At 45.1% G+C, this 26,975-nt stretch overlaps 1 protein-coding gene across 1 annotated transcript in view; it reads right to left on the bottom strand.

Moving 5' to 3' along the window:
* The window catches only part of CDH13 (cadherin 13), a 1,176,109-nt gene that overhangs the window by 96,487 nt on the left and 1,052,647 nt on the right, over positions 1–26,975 (bottom strand). The window contains exon 10 of the mRNA XM_054453276.2: positions 25,223–25,476. Within this exon, the coding sequence (XP_054309251.1) occupies positions 25,223–25,476 (254 nt within the window). The remainder of the gene's footprint in view (positions 1–25,222; positions 25,477–26,975) is intronic.

The following is a 26,975-nucleotide window of genomic DNA, read 5'->3' as shown; positions in this document are numbered from 1 at the left end:
AGGAGCCTGAAAGCCCGCTCCTATCCTTAGACATTTTATTCAAAGTCTTCTCCACGTGTGATTTGTATAATTGGAATCGTACAGTTTACCAACTTGGATGTCCCACTTTTGTCACTTCAGTTTATATCAGAAACAATTTCTCCTGGCTTCAAAAATTTTAATCACTGCATATTATTCCATCACATGGCAACTCTGTAATATATTTATCCAGCCTCCTATTGTTGGACATTGGGGCTGTTTTCTAACTTTTTGCTATCATAAATAAGGCTTCAGTGTACAACTCCGCACATAAATCTGTTTCCTGAGTATATACATTTTTGACACCATTTCTGATTATTTGGAGATATATTCCTAGGAATGAAATTATGGGTATGGAAGAGTGTGACTGTTTGAAAAAAGTTAATACATACTGCAGCATGTCTTTTAGAAAGTTTATGCCAATTTCCATTCCTTGCCTGTTCTTTAAAGCACTACTCAACGCAGTGTGTTTCCTTGGGTTAGGGATGCAGCTCTATTCAAAGAGATACATAACCCAAGGAGGAATGCTCTTGTTAGCCTTGCCATTGGAACCAAGGAAATGTAGGCTCCATAGCAGAGGCAGACAGGATCAGAAATGCTGGCCTCTACCCAGAGGGTTGTAAGCTCTGCTCTCCTGGGCTGCCCTGGCTCATCCCTGCCCCGGCTCCACATGCATCCTACACTAAGATGGTAATGAGCTATTTTTATGCAGTAATATGTGTGCAGCCCAAGCAAATGTTGCTGTGGCGTGTGGTTCCCTGAAGGGGCCAGTTTTCTCCCAGCCCCTCTGTACCTTTGCATCTCCTGTCATCTGTGCTTGGAAAGCCCCTCCCCACAGTGCCACCTGCTCTGCTCTGGAGGTGACCAGGGAAGGCAGAATGGAGCAAACACTGGATAAGAGACCCAAGGCACATGGCCACCGACCTTGAGCATCTCATGGTCTGGTGCGGAGATGAGAAGAATTCGTGTGGTCAGAGATAATTTTGTCTTCTTTTTGGACATACAGGCAGGCTGCACTTCTCAGCTTCTAATGCAGCTAGATCAGGATAGAGGAAAGCGGGTAGACGTGATAATGTCACTTCTGGGCCTGGCTGCGAACCGCCTGCAAGACCCTCCTTGCTCTCTCTTTCCCTTCCACAGCAACCCTGGAGGCTACACCTTGAAGAGGCAGCCTCATGAAATGGAAGCTGCCAAGGATCTCTGAACGTTGTGGAGTGGAGCCATCCCACCCCACACCACCATCTGCAGTTCGACTGTAATAGGAGTGAGCAATGTAATTTTGTGTTAAGCCATTGAGATTTGAGAGGTTATCTATCACAGAAGCTATTATTACTTATCCTAACTAGCACACTCATGAGCAATTACAAAATACAGTGTGATGGAAGCTATGCCAAGTGAGTACCAAGGAGGGTGTCCAAGCCTCTGGAATACATCAGATTTTTGTATTACACCCCAAGGAAATTATGAGGAAAGGTTCTTAGCACAAGATATATTTGGGATGATTCTTGGCGGGTTACAATAATAGTTAATATGTATTGGGTTCTTTCTATGTTCCAGACACTGTGCTAAGAGCTTTGCTAGATTAGCCTATTTAATCCTCTAGGTATTATCTCTCTTTACACCTGGAGAGAATGAGGTCTGGAGAGGTTAAGTAACTTACCCAAAGTCCCACAACCCTGAATGGCAGAGCTGGACATCAACCTCAGTGTCACTCTGCTGCCAGCAAATACGCAGACATTAGCCAGGCAGCTGTTATTTGGAGGGAGAGAGGGCAGAAGAAGCAAAGTGGGCAGAGGCACAGAGAAGGGCTGATGTGCAAAATACCTAGCAACCCAGTAGCAGGAATGCTGGGCAATTGGTGGGCGCTGACCGTGGTGCTGAAGTGGGGCTGGATTGTAGTAACGTCCTGAGGAAGAAGCCAGGACAGGGGCGCAGGGGTTGTGGGGTGGTGCTCAGGGTAGAGACCCTAGCACAGAGGCAGAGAAGAACCTGACACATTTGGGGAACCACCAGATGTTGGCAAAGGCATGCAGAGACTCCAGGGTTTTAGTTGTAGTTCAAACAGATATGGCTTCAGTCTCCCACACAGAGAAGGCCTGTTCAGTCAACTGCGCCGAGAGAACAGCTGTGCATGGGGTACGGCCTATGACCGGATGCGGCCTCTATGACTGGCACACAGGGTGCACTGCATGGATATGTGTGGACCGAATGAACTGATGAAGGAAACATGCAAATATGTCATTTAGAAAAGAAATGAATTGGGAGCACTGCATCCATCATCGGACTTCTTTATGCAGCCACCCGATGGCCCCATTCAGCTGCCCTCTTGCTTTTTCTGTTCCTAAACATCCTGACACTGAGTCTCTCATCTTTTCAGGGACGGAGAGTTTTATTCTGGCTCAGTAGTTACAGCCATCACAGAATTAAGTAATGACAAAGTGAGTTATTATCCAGCCCTGGCTTCGGCAAGGAATGTAACCTGCAGCCGAGATCCCTCACTGCTGCAGCACTCACATGACTGTCTAGGTAGTGACATGAAAAATGTCCCTAGAATCCCCCAGTTCAGGGCCATACATCCTCAGAGTCTCAACTCCACACTTGGTGGGGAATAAAGTTGTTTTATTGAGAAGGGGAAGAGGGTGTAATTAGATTCCTCTTAAATGTTACATTCATCCTTGTTAATCAAAAATTAGTAGCTCTTAAAAAAATAAACAACTCAGCTCCCCAGGAAGCTGATAGCAGTTCCCGTGGCCTGTTTAATCACACAAAATGAAATAAAACATATTCCTCTACTCCTCGCCTGTGGAATTAACAAAATGAAATATAATGGTGGCCATATCTGGGCAGTGGGATTAAAGGTGACTTTTAATTTACTTCTTTATGCTGCTCCATGTTTGTTAATTTTTTTGTGATGAGCATGCATTGTTCATAAAAAAGTACTTCAATGAGTAAAAAAAGGAAATATGGGATTACATCCCCAAAACCTGTAAACAAAAGAAATATATCCACACCTATTGCAACTTTTTAGCAGTTCACCTGCTCATTCTCTGATCATTCCCCAAGAGGAAGGCCATCTTTTCCTGATTCCCACTCTGTCCCTAACAACAGTGACTGGCACATAGTAGGTGCTTATTAAGCAGCCGCTGAGGCAACTGAAAAATAGCTATTTTTAATAGGGAGAAAAATGGCTATTTAACAACCATGTGTTTCTAAAGACAGAGAGCCCTTTTGGTCTTCTGGCATGTTTCCGTCTGTTAAAAGGGAATTTGAAATTCTTTCAAGGTGGGGGCTGCATAGAATTGAATCTTTCTGCATAAGGTCTTTGTCTCTGTGTAACTGGTGACACAGGTGACAACATGGATAAATCCCACAATTATTGTGCTGAGTAGAAGGAGCCAGACAAAAAAGAGGGCATACTTTATGATTCAATTTATATGAAGCTCTAGAAAATGTACACTAATCTACAATGACAGAAGGCAGATCAGTGGTTGCCTGGGGCTGAGGTACAGGAAAGGAGGGGCAGAAGGGAAGATGACAAAGGAGTCCAAGATGTTTCTGAGGATGCTAGACACAGGCACGATCTAGATCATGGTGATAGCGTCAAGGGTGTGCACATATGTCAGAACTCATCAACTTGTGCACTTTTGCATGTCAATCACATCTCCATGGAGCTGTTTAAAAAGAGAAGGTGCAGAGGAGAGGGAGAAATTGGAGAGAGGAGTCCCAATATGTGCTGAGGCTGGGTACATTCTGGGATGATGTGTCTTGTGAGAAATACAGACAGATGGGATGCTGAGAAGGATGGAAAATCGAGGGCTTTCCAGGGTCTCAGGTTGAAGTTGTTTGATGTGATGTGATGCAACTGCCCTTTCCATGCCTCTAAACATCCTCAGTGAGTTAGATCACATGCAACCAATTCTGATGACAGTGAGTGTGTGTGTGTATGTGCGTGTGCACATACACGTGTGTGTGCATATGTGTGCCAAGGTAGGACTGGGGAGAAGGGCGACATGGGATGCCACAGGCTGGCACAGGCAGGAGACTGAGACAGCTAAGAAATGGAACTAGCTTGCAGAAGTGGAAGCTTGAAGCCAGATGTGACCTCTGGAAACTCAAGGCCTCCTTCTCTGACCCTCTGGAATTTGCATAAATCTTGGGAAGCCTCTGGGCTGCTACAGGGCATGCAGTCAGGACTTATCAACTTATCACATATTTATTTAGTTCTCAAAGGCAGGCAGATCCCAGCTGGCATCTGGATGCTACTCCCACACTCAGTGGCTGTTTGTTGAACAAATGCAGGAATATTATTTTGATTTGTTGACAGAAAAACAACTGGTGCTATTTTGAATACTGGCAACAGGAGGCAGAATGATGATGAATGGGCTGCCACTGGGGCTTAGGTCACCTTTCATGTGGTTAATATGTTTCACAATGCCCGTGCTTTGGGGGCCATGTCTTATAAGTCATGCGTTTAGCAAACATTGGCTGAGGGCTTGTCACAGGGCAGGCACTACACCAGATGTTGAGAGGAAACCAGTGGATGAGATTCAGGCCTTCCCCTAAAGAGCTTGCAGCACAGAGTAGAACACACACAAATGAAGACACCATAATGCCAGTAGGGGTGTACCATGGGGGCTGGCAAACTATGGCCCATGGGCCAAATCTGGCCCTCTGCCTCCCTGTGTCAATTCAGTTGTGTTGGAACACAGCCATGCCTGTTCACAGATGTGGCAGCTTTTGGATTACAATGGTCAAGTTGAGTAGTGGAGATAGAGATTGTGTGGTCCATAAAACCTATATTGTTTATCATCTGGACCTTTATAGAAGAAGCTTGCCAATCCTGCTCTAACAGAAGACAATACAGGGCAAAACGCTGGACTGAAGTAAGAATGTTGGAGTTACTGATCCAGCTTGTTAGCAAACCCAGCTCTCAGTGTTCCAGGCTAGATCATAAGATCAGTTAGGGCTAAGCATCCTCCTCATACTGCCTGTGTGAGTTAGCAAGAAGCAGAATGGAGTTCCAAGAGCAGCCCCTGTCTGCCCAGGAGGAAGCACAAAACAGATGCTCCTGGCCTCATCAACTTTCCAAGAAAGCAGTGTCTTGAGAGCCTCAGCACTGGGAACCAGGCAACACCATCTCCCCATGGTGGCCTCAGGGAGGTTCATCAAAGCCAACGGTGCCTAGTCAGTGACACTGGGAGAAAGTAAAGAAACAGAAGCAGTTTCTTCTATCTTTTTAAGCCCAAAGGGGAGGCCCAAACAAAGGAAGTGCATCAAATAATAATTAAGTGAAGATATTTAATTAGCATTCATTTGCACTGTTTATATTAAAGTCAGACCCTGATGGAAATCCTTTGTTATCCTTTGCAAAGACGTATTAAATATTAACTCCTGAACAGGACACACTACAGTCCTGTACAGTACAGCCTGGTTAAAAATTGTCTTGGAAATAATTTATTTGCAATTCATTCATTAATTAAACAAACATATATTGACTGCCTATTATTTGCCAGGCCCACTTGAATACCAACATGGTCCCTGCCCTCAAGGGGTTTATAGTTTACTGTAGGGAGACAGGTAGTGAATGTTCAGGCAAGAAAGCACACTTGATCTTTGTTACTCACCATAGCTATGTCCTATAAAACTGCTGCAGGCTGGGTGCAGTGGCTCACGTCTGTAATCCCAGCAATTTGGGAGGCTGAGGCGGGGCAGACCACTTGAGGCCAGGAGTTTGAGATTAGCCTGGCCAACATGGTGAAACTCCATTCTACTAAAAACACAAAATTAGCCAGGCATGGTGGTGCATGCCTGTAATCCCAGCTACTCAGGAGGCTGAGGCAGGAGAATTGCTTGAATGTGGGAGGTGGAGGTTGAAGTGAGCCGAGATTGTGCCACTGCACTCCAGCCTGGGTGACAGAGTGAGACTCTGTCTCAAAAACAAAACAAACAAACAAACAAACAAAAAACTATGCAAACACCAAACCATTGCTCTCAGGAAGAATACACGGTTAGGTTTCTTCAAGCCTCTGGTCACAACATTTTTGTCGACTCATCAATACACGGCCTTATTTTATGTGCACTTCTGCTTAAAGACCCCTTCCTTAATATATACAGTTGATCACTAACATTGCACTCACGGTCAGCAGAGCTGTAACTCATGCCTGAAGGAAGGTTGTCCTAACACGCGTTTCTTCTGTAAGGCATGGCGCGGCTTTCTGTGCCCAGACACGCTGGACAGCACTTCAGCACTGTGCTCAACGCCATTTCAAACAGCAAAATTGCGAACAAAACGTGCAAAAATAAGAAACAAAAATCACGACACTAAACAGATCACAAAAAGGGCACTTATTTGTAGTATGAGAGCTGAAACAAGAAGGCAAAGCAAAAGAAGGCCTTGTTTGAGCTCAGCTGTGTATGTGCACGTCAGGTGAACTCAAATTTTTCCCTGCTCTGCACTCCTCCAAGAATAACCATGAAAGCGCCATGAATATTAATGTTGGGGTGACAAATACATTTTATTGAGTAGGTGAGCTCACTAATATGGAATTCATGACTAATAAGGATCGACTGTAATTCAAGGCAGAGGGAACAATGTTTGCACAGTTCCTGAATGGGAAAGAAGCTTGAGGAAGAAAGGCCGTGTGGTTGGAGAAGAGACTGCCAGAGGAGCGAGAGGAGAGGAAGCTCAGCACCAAGGCCAGCCAGGGGGCTTCCTGGGCCAGGACAGGGCGTCTGGGTTTTACTTCAGTGTGAAATGGGAGGCACTAAAGGGCTTCATCAGAGGAGAGACAGGATCTGAGCTTCAGTTTAAGAGGATCACCGCGATGTGGATGGTGCCTTGTAAGAATGGGAGACAAGTTAGGGCAATTATTGTCATCTGGGTGGACGATGGTGGTGGCTTAGACAAAGTTTGTGCAGTGCAGTTGCAAGAACTGCGGAGATTCTAGATATATTTTGGAGATGAAGGCCAGCTGCTGTGTTTTACCAGTGACTAGGTAATCTATGTTTTAAGTATTTGGGAAATATTTACTTTTTGAGCTGTAAAATGTTTCATCTTTATAACTTTAGGGTGAAGCATCAAACAGTAACCACTTGCCTAAAAATACTCCCTGGCAGGTGCCAAGTCCCCACTCCCAGTGAACTCCCTGGTGGGGGTTCCAGGTGGATCCAGTGTGGGCTCGAGGGATGTCTCCTCATGTGCTCACTCTGTTGGATCCCCTGGTCCTCCCACCTTTACAGATTTCAAAAGAAGCCCCAGACACAAAGAACACGAGTGAATGGGGAAAAGAGATGAAATGGGTCCGCTGCACGTGAAGGCCCCACCTGACACAGAATTATAAAAAGATATCACGGGTGTTTAACGAACCTGCACTCTACTGAGTATGACTTTTTTTTTTTAAAAAATAGTGTTTTCTCTTGCAAAACAAAGGAAAGAAATGTTTCCCTGTTGAGAAATTCCTTGAGGCCAGGTGTGGTGGCTCATATCTGTAATCCCAGTACTTTGGGAGGCGGAAGCGAGTGGATTGCTTGAGCCCAGGAGTTTAAGAACCACCTGGGCAACATGGCGAAACCCCATCTCTACAAACAAATAGAAAAATTAGCTGGGCATGGTGGTGCATGCCTGTGATCCCAGCTATTCAGGAGGCTGAGGTGGGAGGATCTCTTGAGCCCAGGAGGCAGAGGTTGTAGGGAGCCGAGACTGCACCACTGCAGGCCATCCTGGGTGACAGACAGACCCAGTCTCAAAAAAAAAAAAAAATTTCTTTGGCAGAAATATATCTGGATTTGAATTCCATCTCTTTCACTCACAAAAGGTTCGACCTCCCTTCCTCATCTATAGAATAGGGATGATCACACCCATCTCACAGGTGTGTCCAAAGTATTAATGAGATAATGCTCTATCAGATTTCTAGACTTTCTATTTAGCTACTGTTCACATCTGCCTTTTCTATTTCATTATGTTTTATCCTTTCTTCCTGGTCCCTGTTCTTTTCCCCTAATCATTTTAAACATAACTATTTTATATTCTAGTTATTTGTTAAATTCAGAGATTTATCTTCTTTTTCTTTGGATCCTAGCTGTGGGTTTCCATGGGTGAAAGGGTCACAGTTTACTCAACATTGCTAACTGTCTGTTGCAGAAAGGGCACCTGCTTTCGCCTAGTCCACTAGGTTGTAGGCACAGGCCTGGCCCAGACCATCTGCCACGCAGGCTGAACTCATTTCTACTCTTGATCCAGGGATCCACAGAGTCACAGCATTTCTGATCCTATTTAAGTTTACAGAAGAAGAAATGGGCCCAAAGAGGAAAAGCAGCTTGTGCACGGCAGCGCCATGCTGAGTCATATGTGAGCTGGACACAAAAGGAAAAATCAGTAACAATGATCCTGCTTTACTTAAAAATCTGAGATTTTGCTTATTATGAATTTTTGCAATAATTTTTTTTTGAAACAGAGTCTCAGTCTGTTGCCCAGGCTGGAGTACAGTGGCATGATCTTGGCTCACTGCAATCTCCACCTCCCAGATTCAAGCGATTCTCCTGCCTCAGCCTCCCGAATAGCTGGTACTACGGGCATGCACCACCACACCTGGCTAATTCTTGTATTTTCAGTAGAGACGGGGTTTCATCATGTTGGCCAGGCTGGTTTCGAACTCCTGATCTCAAGTGATCTGCCCACCTCAGCCTTCCTAAATGCTGGGATTATAGGCGTGAGCCACCGTGCCTGGCTAATTTTTGCATTAATTTTGATTTTTAAAATACTGCATTAAAACATCTATCTGGATGATTGAGTTTTTCAGTATCCCCTTAAAGCTTGTGACCAAGATGAGGGTCTGGCTTGACTCTCCCTAGTCCAGCCCAAAGGGAGGTATTGGGCGGAGTGCCTTCTCTTGCCCTGATGGTCTGCCCAGAGCCACACCCTGCCCTCTGCAAGCCACAGCCCTGTTCTGCAGCATTCTTGGTTCTTCGTACTCTGCAGAGATTTACCTGGTTGCTGGCCCATGCCACCTGTTCCTGCCTTGTGACAGAGGCACTCTTTAGTGTGGGAACTGAATATGCAAATGTTTACCTCTCACCTCATAAGCACCCATCCTCACAGAGGGCAGCTGGGGACAGTCATAACAGCAAGTCTGCTGTGGAGGTCATCGCGGGCACTGTGGAAGACTCACACTTGTGGAAGGGATTTGGAGTGGATGTTTCTCATTCCTGACTGCTCCCCATCCTTTATCATCCCTCATAGCATCCCAATCCCTCTTTTGAAGAAAACCCTGTTTTGTGCAGTGTTGGTGGGAGGTAGTAACCCACTCCCATTCTCTCCCAGTGCAGCAGGAGTGGATATGGGACATGAGACAACTCCAGAAAACTGGATGCTCTTTCATGAGTGATGTGGGGGTGAGCACAGGTCATGTTCATTGCATGGGAAGCATAACATGAGAACTTGGCTGTTCTGTTTGTGGTGGTCCCTTATCCCTCCCTCCCTCCCCTTGAGTTCTATTTGGTGGCTACTCATTTTTTCCCGTCTGTCTTCTGGCTTTCTATCCATTCTGTGATGTGTAATGTCAACCCAGTCTGTTCTCGTTTTATTCCATCTAAGATAGCCCATGCTGGTTTCTGTTGCTTGCGACCATGAATCCTGACAGATAGTGGACTAGGTATGATTAGAGGTTCTGAATTGTCACATCCTCTTCTGCTCACAGGAAGAGTCTCCTCTGATTCATTTCACTTCAAACATTCAACCAGATCCTAAACTTGTTTGGGTGACAGAGTATCCACAACTCATGGTGTTATTTGCACAGTGTGATGTACTTTGCAGAGCATCTTAAAATACTGATAAATTTAATCCCAATGCCCAAACTAGGAACAGTTTTACTAGCAGAAAATATGACTATGTTATATGTGTGCTCTAGAAAAATTGCAAAATCAAGCCTACCTCCACCAAAGGGCCAAGCTGCAAACGTTCATAAATCAGTTGTTCAACTCCTACTTTTAATAGCAGTTCACCATTCATTCACTGGCACTGTCACCTCTGAGTGCTTGCTTACAGGCAAGCAAACAGCAGATGGCAAAACTTAATATTTAGAAACTCCTAACTGCTCCTTTGGATTTTACCAGGAATGAGGAAGAGACTGTTATCATGAGATTTAAGCAGTGAGGTACCCGGGGCTGGCTTGTGGAAAGTAAAAATAAACTAAGTCCATAAGCCACGAAAACCAAAAATTCTAGAAAAACACCCCTATCAGTCTCAAAGAAGACACCCTTAGTAAATGACTACACATTATGCTTTTTGCTAAAAATGCTAATCAGTTAATTTAATGCTATGTCCCATGCACTGTGTTCTAAACACTTTCCGTGAATTCTTTTCTTCTTTATCCATCACAGTGACTCTATAACCTAGATATTATTATTTCTCCCCATGTTTCAGGTGGGGAAACTGAGACCCAGAGAGATTAAGAATCTGCCCAAAGTTATGCTTCTGGAAGATGGACAAGTGGGGATTTGTGCTCTGGAAGTCTGGCACTAGTCTGGCAGTTGTGGCCACTTGGCTATGTACTTTTCTTTTCTTTTCTTTTTTTTTCCTTTGAGGTGGAGTCTCACTCTGTTGCCCAGGCTGGAGTGTAGTGCTGCAATCTTGGCTCACTGCAACCTCCACCTCCCAGGTTCAAGTGATTCTCTTGCCTCAGCCTCCTGAGTAGCTGGTATTACAGGTGCATGCCACCATGCCTGGCTAATTTTTGTATTTTTTAGTAGAGGTGGGGTTTCACCACATTGGCCAGGTTGGTCTTGAACTCCTGACCTCATGATCCACCTGCCTTGGCCTCCCAAAGTGCTGGGATTGCAGGTGTAAGCCACCATGCCCAGCCGGCTATGTGCTTTTCTTTGCAAGGCTGTAAGAGACCAGGGGTCTGACATTTCCCGTGCAGCTGCTCTGGGGTAGTTTCTAGAGACAGCCTGAATCTTAGATGAAATAAAAAGAGTCAAAGTCAGTTTCCTTTGCTTCCATAAGGAAAACACATCCTTCAAGTCCAAGAGTCTCTATTTGCCTATAGTAAGTTTGGCAAAATAAGGAAGTTTATGACAGAGACTTGTTCTCCCTAAGGCAACCACAGGAATAGAATGCACAGGGAAGTGGGCATGAAAGAGTTAAATGGAAAGAAACCGTGACAGAGTCTGTAAAAACATGTAGCATCATCAACCCATGCAATAGGTGGATGTCCAGCAGGCAAAGCCATCCCTGTCATCAGATGATGGCAGAAAGAGCCTCTGTGCTATGGAAAGAGCAAGCCGGGAAGAATGCATCCCTAGGGACCTCCTGCAACCTTGAGTCCTGGGAGCAACCTTGAGTCCATGGAGGTCTGGCCAGACTCCCTCCCCGTGCTCTTACAGGCAGTTGGCAGCAGTGATTTTTGCTGTGGCTATCAGCAGTGAAAGCTGTTATAAATCCATCAACTAAAATCAGAAATGGAACAAACAATTTTATTCTGAAAAACAGAAGTTGGAGAGAGCAAGCTATTGGGTCTGGTAATTGCACACACAGGGCACGTGTCTCTGGCTTCAGTTTGGTTTGGGAGGCAGAAGAGCAGAGAGGTGAGGATGGCTGTCATTGAGGCACATTTCCTGAGTGTGAATCTGAGTGTGAATTTCTTTGGGTAATTTCCTGAATCTTCCTAAGCCTTATTGTCTTCCCCTGTATAAAAGGGGTAATCAGAGACCCACAGGGTTGTTGTGAAATGAGGGGTGATCTAATGCAGAAGGCTCAGGGAACAGTGCTTGGGACAAAGTAAATGCAAGCTACTATATTGTAACCTTGAGCAATTTGGTATAGCTATAACAGAAAGTGGCCAGCCTAGCCTGGCTGTGTTAGGGAAGAGGATCAGACATGCTAGTCAAAGAAGACAGGAGATGGAAGGAGCCAGGATGGCCCAGGTCCATTCGACTCCTGGGGACATTGTGCACTCTACCCTGGGGACTGCATAGACTCAGGATATGCTGATTTGGGGTCTGGCTGCAAAGTTAACAGCATTGTTGTACGGAACTCTGCTGGTCTTGAACTCCTGACCTTGTGACCCACCTGCCGTGGCCTCCCAAAGTGCCGGGTGGGTGTGAGCCACTGCACCTGGCCGGCTATGTACTTTTCTTTGCAAGGCTGTAAGGGGATTCTCAGGAAGCAGTGCCTCATGTGAAACAGCGCCAGGCAGGGCCACTCCTCCCAATATGAGAGTGTCCCAGGGCTTGGCCACAGCCCTACATTCACTTCCCTCTTTGGGGATCATAGTCTCAAGGATTTAAATTCCATCTGGATGTTGATGACACCCAGGCTTCTATCTCTAGCACAAACGCCCCCTGATACCCAGCTCATGTGCTCCCTTTGTCTACCTCAAACTCAACAAGAACAAGACCGAGTTCCTGTACTTTCCTCCCACAAGTTACTTTGCCACTTCTCCAGCGAGCTTGCAAAGCTCAGAGATGTGCCCTCTGTGCTTCCAATTGTTTGGGACAAAAATCTTGGAGTCAGTCTTTATTCCTCTCTCTCTCTCTCTGACACACACACACACACACACACACACACACACGACACAGTTGGTTGCAAATCCCTGTCACCAGTACCTTCAAAACATTCAGGGCCTGGCCCAGTGGCTCACGCCTGTCATCCCAGCACTTTGGGAGGTCGAGGCAGGTGGATCACTTGAGGCCAGGAGTTTGAGACCAGCCTGGCCAACATGGTGAAGCCCCATCTTTATTAAAAATACAAAAATTAGCTGGGTGTGGTGGTGCATGCCTGTAATCCCAGCTACTCCAGAGGCTGAGTCACAAGAAGCACTGGCATCCGGGAGGCAGAGGTAGCAGTGAGCCAAAATCGTGGCACTATAATTCAGCCAGAAAGACATAGCCAGACTCTGTCTCAAAAATAAAAACAACAACAACAAATTCAGTGTCTGCAGCTTCTCACTGCCTGCACTGCAACCATCCCTGCGCAGACCCATGTGGCCTCTTACTTGGATTACTATGGTACGCTACACTCCAGTCCTCTGCTCTGCCTCTGTCTCCCTTTCCCTTAACTGCCCCCTTTCCTAATCCCACTAGCATGCTTAACACTTTCCCCATCTTCTCCAGAGCATCGGCCGCATCTCCCACCTTCCCCCAACTCACTGCGCACTGGGCACACTCCTACACACTCTACCTCGGGGCCTTCCCACTTGCTTCCTCTACCTGGACCTCTCCACCCGGGATAGCTGTGTGGCTCACCTCCACTTCCTCCAATTCTTCACTGCAGCGTCACAGCACTGGTGACGCTTGTGCTGACCCCCTATCTAGAGTGACGGCTCCCCTCCTTCCTTCTCTGCTTTCTTTCTTTGCATTAATCACCAGTTACTATGCTACTTATTGTATTTATTAATTTTCTCATTCTTTTTCTCTCTTCCACGGGAATATAATTTTGATGATAACAGATTTTTTTTTCTTGTTTTTTGAGATGGAGTTTTGCTCTTGTTGCCTAGGCTGGAGTGCAGTGGCATGATCTTGGCTCACCACCACCTCCGCCTCCCGGGTTCAAGTGATTCTTCTGCCTCAGCCTCCCAAGTAGCTGGGATTACAGGCATGCACCACCACACCCGGCTAATTTTGTATTTTTAGTAGAGACGGGGTTTCACCATGTTGTTCAGGCTGGTCTTGAATTCCTGACCTCAGGTGATCCACCCACCTTGGCCTCCCAAAGTGCTGGGACTGCAGGTGTGAGGCACTGCTCCCGGCCAACAGATATTTTTAATTGTTTCTGGGGCTACTGTATCCCCCAATGCCTAGAAAAGCACCCAGTATGTTGTAGGTGTGGGATGAATGAATGGAGAGACAGGTCCTCCGGTCATAGCCCTAGTCCAAATCCCGAGGTCCTCCTTTCACATGTGCAGCCTACACTCAGGGACCCAAGAATACTTAGAAGCAGCCAAATAAGGTCGGATCTTCTAGTGAGATTCCTGCCAACGCTATTGGAATGCATGAGGAAATCCCCAAATTAAGCATTTGTAGGAGGACTGTAGTTTAGAGCCTCATCACTTGAAAATACAAGCTTTGAGATTCATTTGGAAAGCAAATTGGGAGCAGATGATGAAATGTATTTCTTGAATTAGTTACATGACTCACCGCCTGTGGTTTCATTACCCGTGTTAGGGTTAATGCCATGATAAGCTCCTCGTGCTTGCTGGCTGACTGGTGTTAGTGATTGACAGACAAACTCAGATAATAAATCAGCTATTCTCCCTATGCAACTGACTGCTGTTGCAATCCTGAAATGTGTGGCTTTTTCAATCAGTGCTATGTTAGTAGCTTATGTAGCAATCCTCATCTATTTCAAATGGGTTTATTAAAAAAAAAAAGCTAAGTAGATTTTACAGCTTAGAAAATATTGGTCAAGGAACAATATTAACATTTGTCAATATTTTCTATATTGCTTCTGAGGATTAATTTCTAAGGCTGACAAGAAGGACCCTGATAATTATATTCAAATACAGCCAATTTGAAACCATGTTTTCAATAATGAAAGTCTGGCCTATGGCAAATTTATAACAACATATGTAGATGGATGTTAAAAAGGTGGTTGATTTGTAAAATAGCCTTTCATCCGTTTACCCAAATGGCCAGATGTTTCATGTTAACCAAATTGAGCACCTTTAATTGACATGAATAATGAAAATCTTCAGTCTCCAGATCATTATAAAAGCCAGGATTCTATTTTTAGCCAGTGAAGCACTTAAAACTTTAAAAATCCCATAGTTAAATTTGTGAGGCTTTGTTTCCCCCAGCATCTTCATAACAGAAAATCTGACCACTAAAAATAAGAGTCATCTGTGCTAATATATTTGCATAAATAATTAAAAATTCCACAGCAGAATAGGCAATAAAATGTATTGCTACCATAAACTTACAATGGAAGAACATCACTTTAATTAAACATCACAAAGGCACCACTGTAAACAATCCATTTACGTTTCAAACTCTGTGTTTGTTGACTTAAAAAAGGAAAAAATCTTAACTCATTAAAAACAAGAACCAAAAAAATGACCTCAACCCAGATCCTGTTATTGAGGTCAGTAACCACATTTAATTAAGATGAAGTGTTAATAATATAGTTTAGTAGAAGAAGGCCTTCTCTTACTTTCCCCAGGTAGAAATGTTATTATTTGGCCTTTAACTTCTGATTAAAATTTAAAAGGTGGGAGTCACCCCAATTTAAACTCTTAAATCTGGTTTTGAAACCTGGTTTTGGGATTAGAAATCCTCCTTCCTCCCAATAAATGGTAGGCTACTACATATTTTTGAACTCCTATGTTTCTGAGAATGCCAGTGATAACAAAATTTGCATTTTCAAGAGAGCTGGTTTTTGCCTTTTTCTTCCAAAGGTCTTAGAAGATACAGAATAAAATGTCCCATAGCCAATCAATGATGGTTTTTGCTTAATTTCCCATCATTTTTCGTGATTTCCTTTGAATGAGCTCCAATATTAGATTAAACAAGGTGTTAAAGAAAAGGACTTGATGAATCATAGGCAGACCAGTAAAAATGGAAATTGGGCATTTTAACAAATCTTTTGGGGCTGAAATGTCATTATTCTATGTTGTATTCTTTACCAGTTTGAATGCATGAATGAATTCTACTGTAAAGTTAAAAAGCATCCAGGTCAGAAAGATTAGGAGGAAGGAAATGACTTCAAAAAGACAGAGCCCCAAAGAAATCAGGACAAAGCAGTTGCAGTTTTCAAAGAGACGGGTATCTAATTTGGATCTGATTCAGATATTCTGTGTTCAAAGAATAGGCTCAATTTGGATCAAGGCTTCGGAAAAAGGGTTGGCTGACGGCAATGGCTCTTTAATGTAACTTTCATGGACTTGGAAAGTTCTGTGAGAGACTTGTACATCCTTCTAAAGTCTCCCTGCTAGCATTGGTCACCCTTCCTGGGGTTGGTTTAAAACAAGGCCAAATGCAAATGTTTGCATGGTTGGTAGACATTAGTCAATGTTTGAAGATAAAAAGAAAACAAAACCTATGATGTGGTTTGGATTTGTGTCCTCACCCAAATCTCATACTGAAATATAGTCTCCAATGTTGGAGACTGGTGGGAGGTGATGGGATCAGGGGAGTTAATGCACTCCCTCCTTGGTGGCGTCTTCGGGATAGTGTGTTCTTGTGAGATCTGGTTGTTTAAAAGTGTGTAGCACCTCGGCCCACCTACTCAAGACATATGAAGTGCTGGCTCCCTATTTGTCTTCTGCCACGATTTTAAGTTTCCTGAGGCCTCCCCAAAAGCTGAGTGGATGCTGCCATGCTTCCTATACAGCCTGCAGAACCATGAGACAATTAAATCATTTTCTTTGTAAATTACCCAGTCTCAGGCATTTCTGTGTAGCAGTTTGAGAATGGAACTAATACAAGCTATGTCTACATTTGTTTTTTCTAGACAGAGTCTCACTCTGTCACCCAGGTTGGAGGGCAGTGGCACGATCTTGGCTCACTGCAACCTCCACCTCCCAGGTTCAAGTGATTCTCCTGTCTCAGCCTCCCTAGTAGCTGGGACTACAGGCAAGCACCACCATGCCTGGCTAACTTTTTTTGTATTTTTAGTAGAGATGGGGTTTCACCTTGTTGGTCAGGCTGTTCTTGAATTCCTAACCTCAAATGATCTGCCCACCTCGGCCTCCCGAAGTGCTGGGATTACAAAGCGTGAGCCACTGCATTCGGTCTACCTATGTCTACTTAATGCAGAAAAATGTGTGCATGCAGTCACCCCCAACCCAGCCGTCATTAATCTATTCTACCTGGTTACTGAGCACTGGTCATGCACCAGTCCTAATGCTGGGATCGGGCTGTTTCCAGACATTTGAGCCCTTAAGAATTTTTCTCTGTCTTTGGTGGCCTCACCCCAAATTGTATCAAAGGTACTAAAATGTACCCACACTAAAAATACATTTTTTTCCTATAACATGTTTGAAATTATTTTTATACTTTTGCTTTTGGAATTACTGTGCCATAAGAAATATTCTACTAATAATCACCTATAATTTATCTGCCATTCTTGCAAGGTGAGAGCTACAAATAGTTTGCAAAGGTAAAGACACTTTTGCAAATATTACGTTTAACCTGCTAAAGTTGTCATGATGCCGTGGGCAGTTGATATTTATTAATTTCAATTTTGCTGCTTTCTTTTTGAATTTTGGAGGCAACAGACTATGTATTCAGGACCCTGACATTTTTGTAGGCCTGTGGAAAGTCTGAAGGTCTTAGTCCTGTGCCTAAAGTGCTTAATTATCTCAATGGTACTGAGGAAACTCTGGTGGCTCATTAGGGAAGGAGATAAAGATGATTGTTACTCTCCCTGAGCACAAAGTCTAGTGGGAAGATGGACAATGATGTCAAGGATTGAGGAAGTGTGAAGCTCGGTGAAGTTACACTAAGAGATGCTCAAAAAGCCTTAAGCCAACATCAGCAGTAGGAGCAGTGGTGTGGAGGAAGCTCCGGCGTTCTGATTCACCACATTAACTCAGCTTCCGTAAACTCTGCTTGTGTGCTTTCCTCCTTTAACCACGGCTCAGGGAGGTTCTCTCTCCTCATCAGTAAAAAGGGAGAACAAGATGTTCTCATTACAGGGTGGTTGTGAAAATACAAGACTGGTAACAGTACTTTTGGTAAAGTTCTACATAAAAATGTTAGGTATTTTAATCATCCTAGTAGCAATATTATTACCATCATTCTCAAAACCCATGTCTGTAGGGGGTTGTGAAAATCTTGGCCTAGTTTGGTCTGGCACCCGATTCCCTAGAGGCAGAGGCCTGTGCACAGGCAGGAGGAAAGCAGGATTTCTGGGGGAATCCAGCCATCTGCTGAAAGTCAGCCGGGCATGGTGCGGGGGAAGAAGCAATTTGTGCCACTCTGCTCCTTCTCCTCGGCTGGGGATCACTGGTTCTTAGCTCCCAAGGAAGCAATTTATTTCATTCCTTCTTCCCTTCCTTTCTCCCTTTCTTTCTTCCTCTATAGGGACACCATCATTTGCAGCAAAAGTTCTTGCTCTTATGACGATAAGCTCCCTGGGAGGCTGTAGACAGAGACTATTTCTTTCACCAGTGAATTCACAGCACCTAGCACGGTGTCAGGCCCACAGTGGGCTCTACATAAATACCATGGCATGAATGAATGAATTGCTGTAATCCGTATGCTGTTCTCTAGCACTAGTCTTTAGCAACATCATCTATTATTTTGATTATGCAAATATCTAATATCATGGGATAGTTTTCTCTTTTAAAAGGTACCCTGTAGTTATTTATTAAGTAGAAGGTTTCCATTTAAAAAGGCATTCATGGCAGAAAGTGCTATATACCTTATACTATCCATTCTTCCTTTCTTCCTTAGTAAAGAACCTTGGTTTAAAAAACAAGGCACATTGCTTCCCAGTCAAATGACCATACTTCCCATAATCCCTTGCAGCTAGGTATGGCCATGTGACCAATTTTGGCCAATACAATTTAAATAAAAATGTGGATGACTTCCAGAAAGTCTCCTTAAAAGGGAGGGAGTATCCCTCTTCTTTGTCCATTTCCCATCCTGCTGTCTGGAATGCAGATATGAAGGTTGGAGTGCTAGCAACCATAACAGACCATGATGAAGAGGGTGCCAGCCTAGACGTGGTAAAATAGGGAGAAAGTAGAACCCTGTGTGGGGCCGTGTGGGGCTGCCACTGTCCCTGGACTGCCATGCCTGCTCTAGACCTACTTTATGTGAGAAAAAAAAAATCAACTTCTATCTGCTCTGAGCCACTGTCATTTTGAATTTTCCTGTTATGTTCGGCCAAACTTAGTCCCCACAGATAAAATCCTTGACACATACCTGCAGGGCTCCCTGGATGAATGACCCTTTCCAAAAAAAGTGTTGAGCAGTGATATGAAATTTTACATGGGTAGGAACAATATTTTTCTTCCACACATACCTTCTATATTCAAAGTGTAGGCAGAAGTCTCTGCTGTGGAATTGTTTACTATAGATCCTGGGCAAGATGAGTTCTGTCTGAAAAAGGTTTGGAGTAGGAATTGCTACTTGGTTGCCCTTGATTGTAGAGAGAAAGAAGTGAGTCCTCCCAGCTATTCAGAAGGATTTAGCTGCCGGCTGCCTCCCTAATGTAACCAAATCGGGGATCTGATGGAAGGGTTAGTTCCCATGTTTCATTTCACTGTTGGAGAAGCTTTAGCAAATGTAGTTACTTCCATTTTGCATAATTATCTTTGAGTTACTTTTTTTTTTTTTTGTGATGGAGTCATGCTTTATTGCTCACGCTGGAGTGCAGTGGCACCATCTTTGCTCACTGCAACCTCTGCCTCCCAGGTTTAACAGGTTCAAGAAATTCTCCTGCCTCAGCCTCCCAAGTACCTGGGATTACAGGGGTACACCACCACGCACAGCTAATTTTTGTATGTTTAGTAGAGATGGCGTTTCGTCATATTGGACAGGCTGGTCTCGAACTCCTGATCTCAAGTGATCCACCTGCCCCGGTATCCCAAAGTATTGGGATTACAGGTGTGAGCCACTGTGCCCAGCCTGAGCTACTCTTTCTAACAAGTTCAGTTACCTGAGTCCTTTCCTCATTAGAGATACTCGAATATCATCAGGATATTTTACCTGGTGCACCTGGAGGACGGTTGCTATGCTGAAAGCGGAAGCAAGTCTTATTATCATCTCAGGTGGAGAGGACAGAGTGGGAACCTGCTCTGTTTTAGGACCTGATGTACATGATGTTGGAGAGGAAAAGGACTTTCTAAACTGTGACATCAATTTAGAAATGATGGAAAATATAAATTTAACTGCCTAGACCTAAAAACAAAGAATTCTGTATATGCCAAAAAACATTAACAATACACAGTAATACTTTTGCTCAACCAAAGTATTTTCAGGGACTTGTCTTCAGGAGAGTAATGAGGCATTAAACAATTTCACTATAAGCATACCCGCTAATGTTTTAAAAAAACTGCAAACAAGTGTAAACAATGTAAATAGTCAACAACAAGGGAATAAATAAACAGATGAGTATATCCCTGTAATGGAATAATAGCACGCTATTCAGCGATGAAAAATAATGGCTATTTCTTGGGACAGAAAGCTGTTCAGCATATACTGGGAAATAAAAATGGTGAGTTTTGAGGATGGATAATGCAAGCCAATTTTGGTAATGAAAAACACAATACTCACATACGTGATTGAGGGAGATAGATCCAAGCTGTGAAAAAGGGATTTCCTTGTCTGAGATGATGACAGATACTTTATTATCTTCCTTATTCTTACCTCTCTTTTCAAAAGTTTCTTCCAGAAACTATCTTAACTTTATAATAAGGATAAGAAGATAAAAGTCATTAAAAAGAAGAATTTCATCTGTCACTAGATCACTGCTGTTCATTTTGATTTGACTAACAACACAATGTAAAGGGCTTTTTAACAAGTCTTAATAACCCAGGCTTTTTAGTGAGAAGATTCCCTCTGATGTTTGGACACCACTTGTCTTTGGAGTCACAGGCTCCTTGGAGATCAAGGCGCCCTTTGCTAACTTGAGCATTCCCTGGGGAGATGAAAGGGTGTCTGGCCGAGGTCAGCAGAGGAGCAGTGGTGCCTGAGATGTGCATTTCCTCATGCAAGGCAGGACATGGCCTAGGAGCTGGACTTAGCTGGAAGTGCGTTCGTAAGTTTCAGTGGGGTTGGGGTTGGGGAGAAGGCTTCCCACGTTGACCATGGAAGGAGCCCCCTCAGGGAGGAGGTGACAGTGGCCATTAGGATGGGCAGGCCCTGCTGCAGGATCTCAGGGTCCCGGTCTCTCATGGGGGCTTTTAGTTTCGAGGGCTTGGTGACTAATGTGACATGAGATGGGGTTGTTGGAGCTGAATCACAGGGAATGTCAGAAAAGACAGAGATGGTGGGGTGGGGAGAGAAAGAGAGACAGAGCAGCAGAGAGACAGACAGGCAAAGAGACAGAGGAAGGAGGAAGAGTGAGGCCGGACAGGTAGTCAAGGAAGTGACCTTGTTATCGGGACGCAGCAGCAACTGTGGTGACCGCACAGCCAACACCGTCAATCTCAGGATGCGCACGGTAAATGAGCTCATTCGAGCAAAGCTGTCTTCAGTGGGGACTTTCCCCTCTACAGAACATGCACATTTTAATTTTGCTTGTCCTCAAACTGACTCTGCTCATCATAATCGTGAAAAACACAGCCCTGGGTGGAGATTTTAGATGCTAAAGAGACATACGACATATGAACAAGCATGTACAGCTACTGCACACGTGCACCCACAAGACCACCCAGAACAGCTTCCTAGTAACGCCTCTTCCCACCTCCTTATCAATAATCATGGAAGACTCCCAGAAGGGAGCCTCCCTGGTGTGGGTCTTTGCTGCCTCATTGTTGCGAGCAGCCCGCCCGGAATCCTCTCTCTCAGAGTGTACTGGCTATTCTGCACCTAACTGTCAACATATTCTTTTTCTGTTGCAATAAATTACTCTATGCTGCACTTCTTTTGGTGTGTGTCTCTTGTTTAAATTTTTTTAAACTAAGAAGACAAGAACAGAGGTATCACATCAGCAGTCAACACAAGGAAGAAGAAGAAAAAGATATTAGAGATACTAAAATGTTATCAGGAGACACCTGATTCCTGTTTTGTGGAGGAGAAGGAGGAGGAGAAGAAGGAAGAGTTCTCTTCGAGATAAGTTTCTTCTTCCAGTGCCTGCTCCCTGAAGAATCATCACAACAACAGCAGTAACATCACAACTTGGAAGGCTGTTACATCTGTCTGAGAAGCCGGGGTAGCCCAGTGCAGATGATTAGATTAGAAAACTGTCTCCCATCCTGGCCCCTCTCTGCAGCCCCACTCCTCCTCTGCACACACAGTCCCCAAGGGACAGCACTTCTCAGTGTGCAGGATCAAAGGCTGCAAATAATTAATGAGCCTCTTTTTCCCAAAGAGCTCCCATGACAATAGCTCAACCTGTTGGTGATGTTATCCCGGCTTTACTCCAGGAGAGGAGAGGGGTGGAGGGGAAGAAAGAGAAAAGAGGGAAAGGTGGGTAGAAGGGAGGGAAGGGGAGAAGAAAGGAGGAAGAAAAAGGGGGTGTCCAGCCAGTGACAGGCTGAGAAAGGGTCACGTGTGGGCCACTGTGGCTCCCAGCAGGAAGGAATATGCCTGAGGAGTGAGGCCAGAGAGAGAAATGTGTGCGGTACACACATATGCACATGCACACAAACATTTACTTTGCTCCAAGGCTAGGAAAGGGATTAGTCCCGCCATCACTCAGCTAGGCCAATTTGTAAATGCTAGAACTCTTAGACCAGCTGCAGAGACACACTGCAGCTCTATTTTCTGTGGGGTTCACAAGGTTGACCTTTGTGCCAGGGGCTTTCTGTGGTTCCTGATTACACAGCATTTGTTCCCATCCTCTGGGACTAGCCTCCTGCACTTCCTCGGGTAGCCGCCCCTGCAGGCCCTCAGAGCTGGGTGCTGGGGTCTGTGGCAGGCTCAGGCACCAGGACTCGTGGCACAATCCATCCTGCTAATCTTCTGCTTGGTTCGGAGAGTTGTGCTTGTGACTCAACCTGGGCCTTGGGCTGGGCTACTGATTAGGAAGGAAGATGTTGCTTTCCTCTGGTAGGATCAAGGACAGGTGTTGCTGGTGCCTCTTCCCTCTTCCCTCTACAAATGTGCAAATATGGCTGAGGACAGAGACAACCCAGGGGAGAGCAGAGCCAGATATAGAGAAGGAATATGGTCTGAGCACCTGAATTCCATCATGCTGGAGGCCTTCATTCCCATGGATTTTTCCATTAGGTGTGCTGACCTATGCAAGTAAGCAGGACCCCCTTTGGCATAAGTCACTGTGAGTTAGGTACTAGTTACTTGTGATGGAAGGCCAAAGCTGTGATGATCACACTGGCTAGAGAAACAGGAAGATCCTCAGAACTTTCTGCATTCCAGCTTCTCCCCACAGGTGTCACCTCAAGTCATTTCTAGGTTGCTTTCTCTGACCTCCTTCTTCTCTCGCACAGCGGTAGGATGAAGTCCCTTATCTGCCAGTGCTGTTTAATAGTAAGGTGACCTTTGCTCCCCATGGCTCGAATCTTGGCCTGGATGTTCCTTAATGTCTCAGCTCTCCCAGGCACCCCTCCCTCCCCAGGCTGGAATCCTGTTCCTAACTCAGTTTGCTGGGGCTGCACCTGTGGCCTGCCTCCATACTCCCAGCAGTAAGCTTCATTTGTCAGACAGGATGTTCATCCCTCCTTCTCAGTCAGCGGCCCTCTGTGCTGGGTATCTGGGAACATCATCCCGGTTGATCACTAGCCAAGGTGCCTGGAGCAGGGAGGTGCATGACCCCAGCTCCAGCAAGGCAGAGCCACCCTGGGAATGTGACCATAGGCCGAGTGACACTAGAATGGAAAACAGCTGGAGCTGGTTTATTCTCACTGTGAGATCCTGAACTGCAAGTTTGTCTGTTCCTGTGACCTAGGGCCTGAAGGATGCCCTAGCTCCTGTGCTATCTCGAGCAGTTTCTTCAGATATTCCTCCATCGTATATAGTATCCATAGGGTCTTCCAGCACGTTCTTTCTTTGCCTAAAGTCAGCAGAGCTGGTCTTAATCAAACAACCCAGCCTGACCTTCCTCTCCCACCGTCTGTCCCATCTTAGTGGGACATCTAGTCCTGGGTCCCAGACACCTCCATCCACCCCTCCCCGTTGCATTAACTCTTTCATGACTGGGAGCATCCCAAGTTGTCCCAGCAATGGCAGAGACACAGGGTCCAAAACATCAACCTGATTTAACTCATTTTATTGCCCCCAGGGTCCCTGCTTTCACCTCCAATTGTAGAAATACAAGATGACACTTAAGCTCACCTGGCGACATCCTACCTTTGTCCGACTACCTTGTAGTCTGTTAAGCTACCAGTTTTCCCATCTAAGTACTTAAGAAAGACTTTCTCTTTCATGTTTAAATTGCATGTTTCCATTGTCAGATAGCAACAAGGAAAAAAAGAATGGCTATTTCAGATTCACATTATTATAGGATTTGGTATTATTTCACACGCTTGTCTAGTTCATCTGGCATTCAGAAAGCTTAGCCGTAAAAATAAATCCACTTTTGGTGTTGGAAAATAACTTTTGCTTCTTCTCCGCCAGCTTGCTCTAAAGTAAAGTGGTTGACTCAGTCCCCGTTGCACATTTTCAGGTGTTTCAAATCAGGAAAATCAGACACATGTTTATCGTAAGTGTGTCCAATACTTGATTATTTGTACCTCATATGAGAAGATGATTAGATTTTGGAGGAGGAAGATTAATAACTTTCTTCTGCAGAGACAGGCGTGCATTTGGATCTGCACGCTGATTTAAGTTTATTGTGAAACAATGTACCAATGAGGGCATCTTTTATTTGTGAGCATTAGCTGCACCACGGGTAGACAGCAACCATTTAATTAAATCTCATTAGGAAAATGCCTTCTATCTAAGCACTGGGCAGAGCTTAAGAAATGAAGACAGAAATTTCTGAAGACTATTATTATTATTATTAATTTTTGCCTGCCCCTCATCAGGCAGAACACCAATCCCAATGCTCTATTTCCAAGCACCAGGAAGTGACTTTGCTCCTTCCCCTTCTGATAGCTCAGAGTCAGTGAGCATTTAGCAGCTAGAAGGAGCATGAACTTTGCAGAGTGTCCTGTTTCCATCCTGATTCCTCTGCCACCAAGCTGGGCTGCTTGAGCAAGTACCAAACCTCTACGAAACTACGAATCCGCAATACCTGTATCTGTAAATGGAGTTAGCAAAACTTTTGTCATGAAGCAGTGCTAATGACAAAGTAGGTAAGTTTCTGAGATGCAGGAGGCCACCCAGAGAGGCTCCCTTCTCTCTCCGTTCAAGGGCTGTGCTCAGGGGCAGCAGACCTGGCTGGTCATTTGGGAACACAGCACTGAAGCTACTCTCCTCCCAGGCTGGAATCAGGTGGGAGCACCATCCTCACCAGAGAGCCTGGCCCTCTGCAGCCGTCAGCCACAACCTCCTCTCTATGACGCTTTCCTCCCACTTGCTGAGATTGTTGACAAGTTTAATTTAATGGTATCTGCTCCTGACAACCAGCTTCTGTGACTGGAAAGGAAAAGAAATTCCTGCCCACCTCCCGTCTGTGGTTCCGGAGCCACTCACCCACCTGATGGTTTGATGCTGCAGGGAGTCGGGGTCCGTGGCATTCACTGTCAGCAGCACGCTGCCCACAGAGATGTTCTCCTGCCTGGTCACCATCATGGGGTCTGGGTAGAAGACTGGGCCCTCGTTGACATCCAGGACAGTGATGTGGACGGTGGCTGTGGAGCTGGGGCCGTAGGAGACGTCGGGTACGAGTGGGTCTTCATTTTCCACTTTGATCAGCAGGGTGTGAAAGGCGGAAATCTCGTAGTCCAATGGCTGGAAAGCAGACAGAAGGGTCTCAGGATGCACACCAGTCACAAAAGGCAGGTGGTTTGCACCAACTCCCTCTGAAATTCCATGAGCAACAGTGGGCCTTCAGGGACGGAGCTGGGCTTTGGAGGCTAAGCCTGTATAATTGGGGGGCTATCTTTAAGACAAAGAATATGAAACATGAGAATGTGAGATTAGGTGTGGATGTTGGGTTTTTTTTTGTTTTTGTGTTTTTGATTAAGAAATGAATGATAACACTTGACTTGAGCCTTAGTGATCTGGGCAGTGAGTGACTTGAACCTTAGTGATATGGGCAGTGAGTGACTTGAATCTTAGTGAGCCTCCCTCTGAGATCTCATTAGGCAACTCCCTGGAAATGGTGATGCCTAAAGCCTCCCTGCCTGGAACCTGTAACTCCGTATCCCCGACACCCATGGGGGCTCTGGTAAATGAGACCCCAATGCCCAAGCCTCAGTACCTTTATAGCAAGATAACCCTGCCTCTGTGATCACAGTGAATCAAATGGAACAGGAAAACCAAAGTTTTATTTTTAATGTTTCTCACTCACTTGCCACGAAGTCAAAGGGTCTCTATGTCCCTTCAAGTGTAGCCTGGGTACATGGTTTCTAGTGGAGTATGATGTAGGGAAAAGGATTTGAAAGTCTGAGCCACATGGAGTTAAGCCGCTGGGCCCTGCCCATCTGAGGGCATGTGAAAATGTATGGGAGCATTTTCAATTGACTCGAAGGCTCTACAGCCATTTGCCGGGCGGGGGACAGCAATACTAGACTTAAGGCCATGCCCAGGACAGTCCTACACAACGGTGGATTGTCCTATCCCAGTGTCAATGGGCAGCCTTGATGAGGACCACTCTAGGTGATTTTGCAAAGGGGGCTGAAAGTACCCACCTCCCCCAGCCACTGTGTGGACTAAACCAGAGGATGTCAAAGAAACTCCATGATAAACATTAGTAATACAATGGTGCTGTCAATTGAGTGTCTGTCACTCTCTTTCCCAACCACGAGAGCACATGATGTGGTGGGCGCAGCATTTCCCAGAGTGGGGTTCTGTCAGGGGTGAATGGGGAGACATTTAGGTAAGATGAGGGCATACTGCTTCTATCAAGTTATTTTCCTAATGCTTACTGGAACAAACAGCTCACCCATCAGACCCATGCCGTAATGGGTATTCTTGCAAGAAGGACAAGACTAAATGAGTGAAGAGATTTGATTTACACTCAACTAAAAGTAAGCAACAAGAGTTGCAGTGGACATGGGAAAATGAAAGCAGAGATGAGGACCGTTGATGCTGGGGAAAGAGCTGGCACCGAGGTGGGAATGGAATCTGGCAGGTTGGGTCAGAGTGTCTTTAGGCAAATAAAGTCACTTTCATAATAATTACAGCTGACATGTATTCAGTGCTAAGCACTCCACATATGGGAGAGTGTGTGCCCACATACACACACTGGAGATGCTTCCTAGTTGTAACTGGACTTCCTCTTTTCG

This window comes from Pongo pygmaeus, chromosome 18 (assembly GCF_028885625.2).
Source record: "Pongo pygmaeus isolate AG05252 chromosome 18, NHGRI_mPonPyg2-v2.0_pri, whole genome shotgun sequence".
In the NCBI taxonomy this organism is placed as follows: domain Eukaryota; kingdom Metazoa; phylum Chordata; class Mammalia; order Primates; family Hominidae; genus Pongo; species Pongo pygmaeus.
This window is presented reverse-complemented; position numbering and strand designations above follow the sequence as displayed.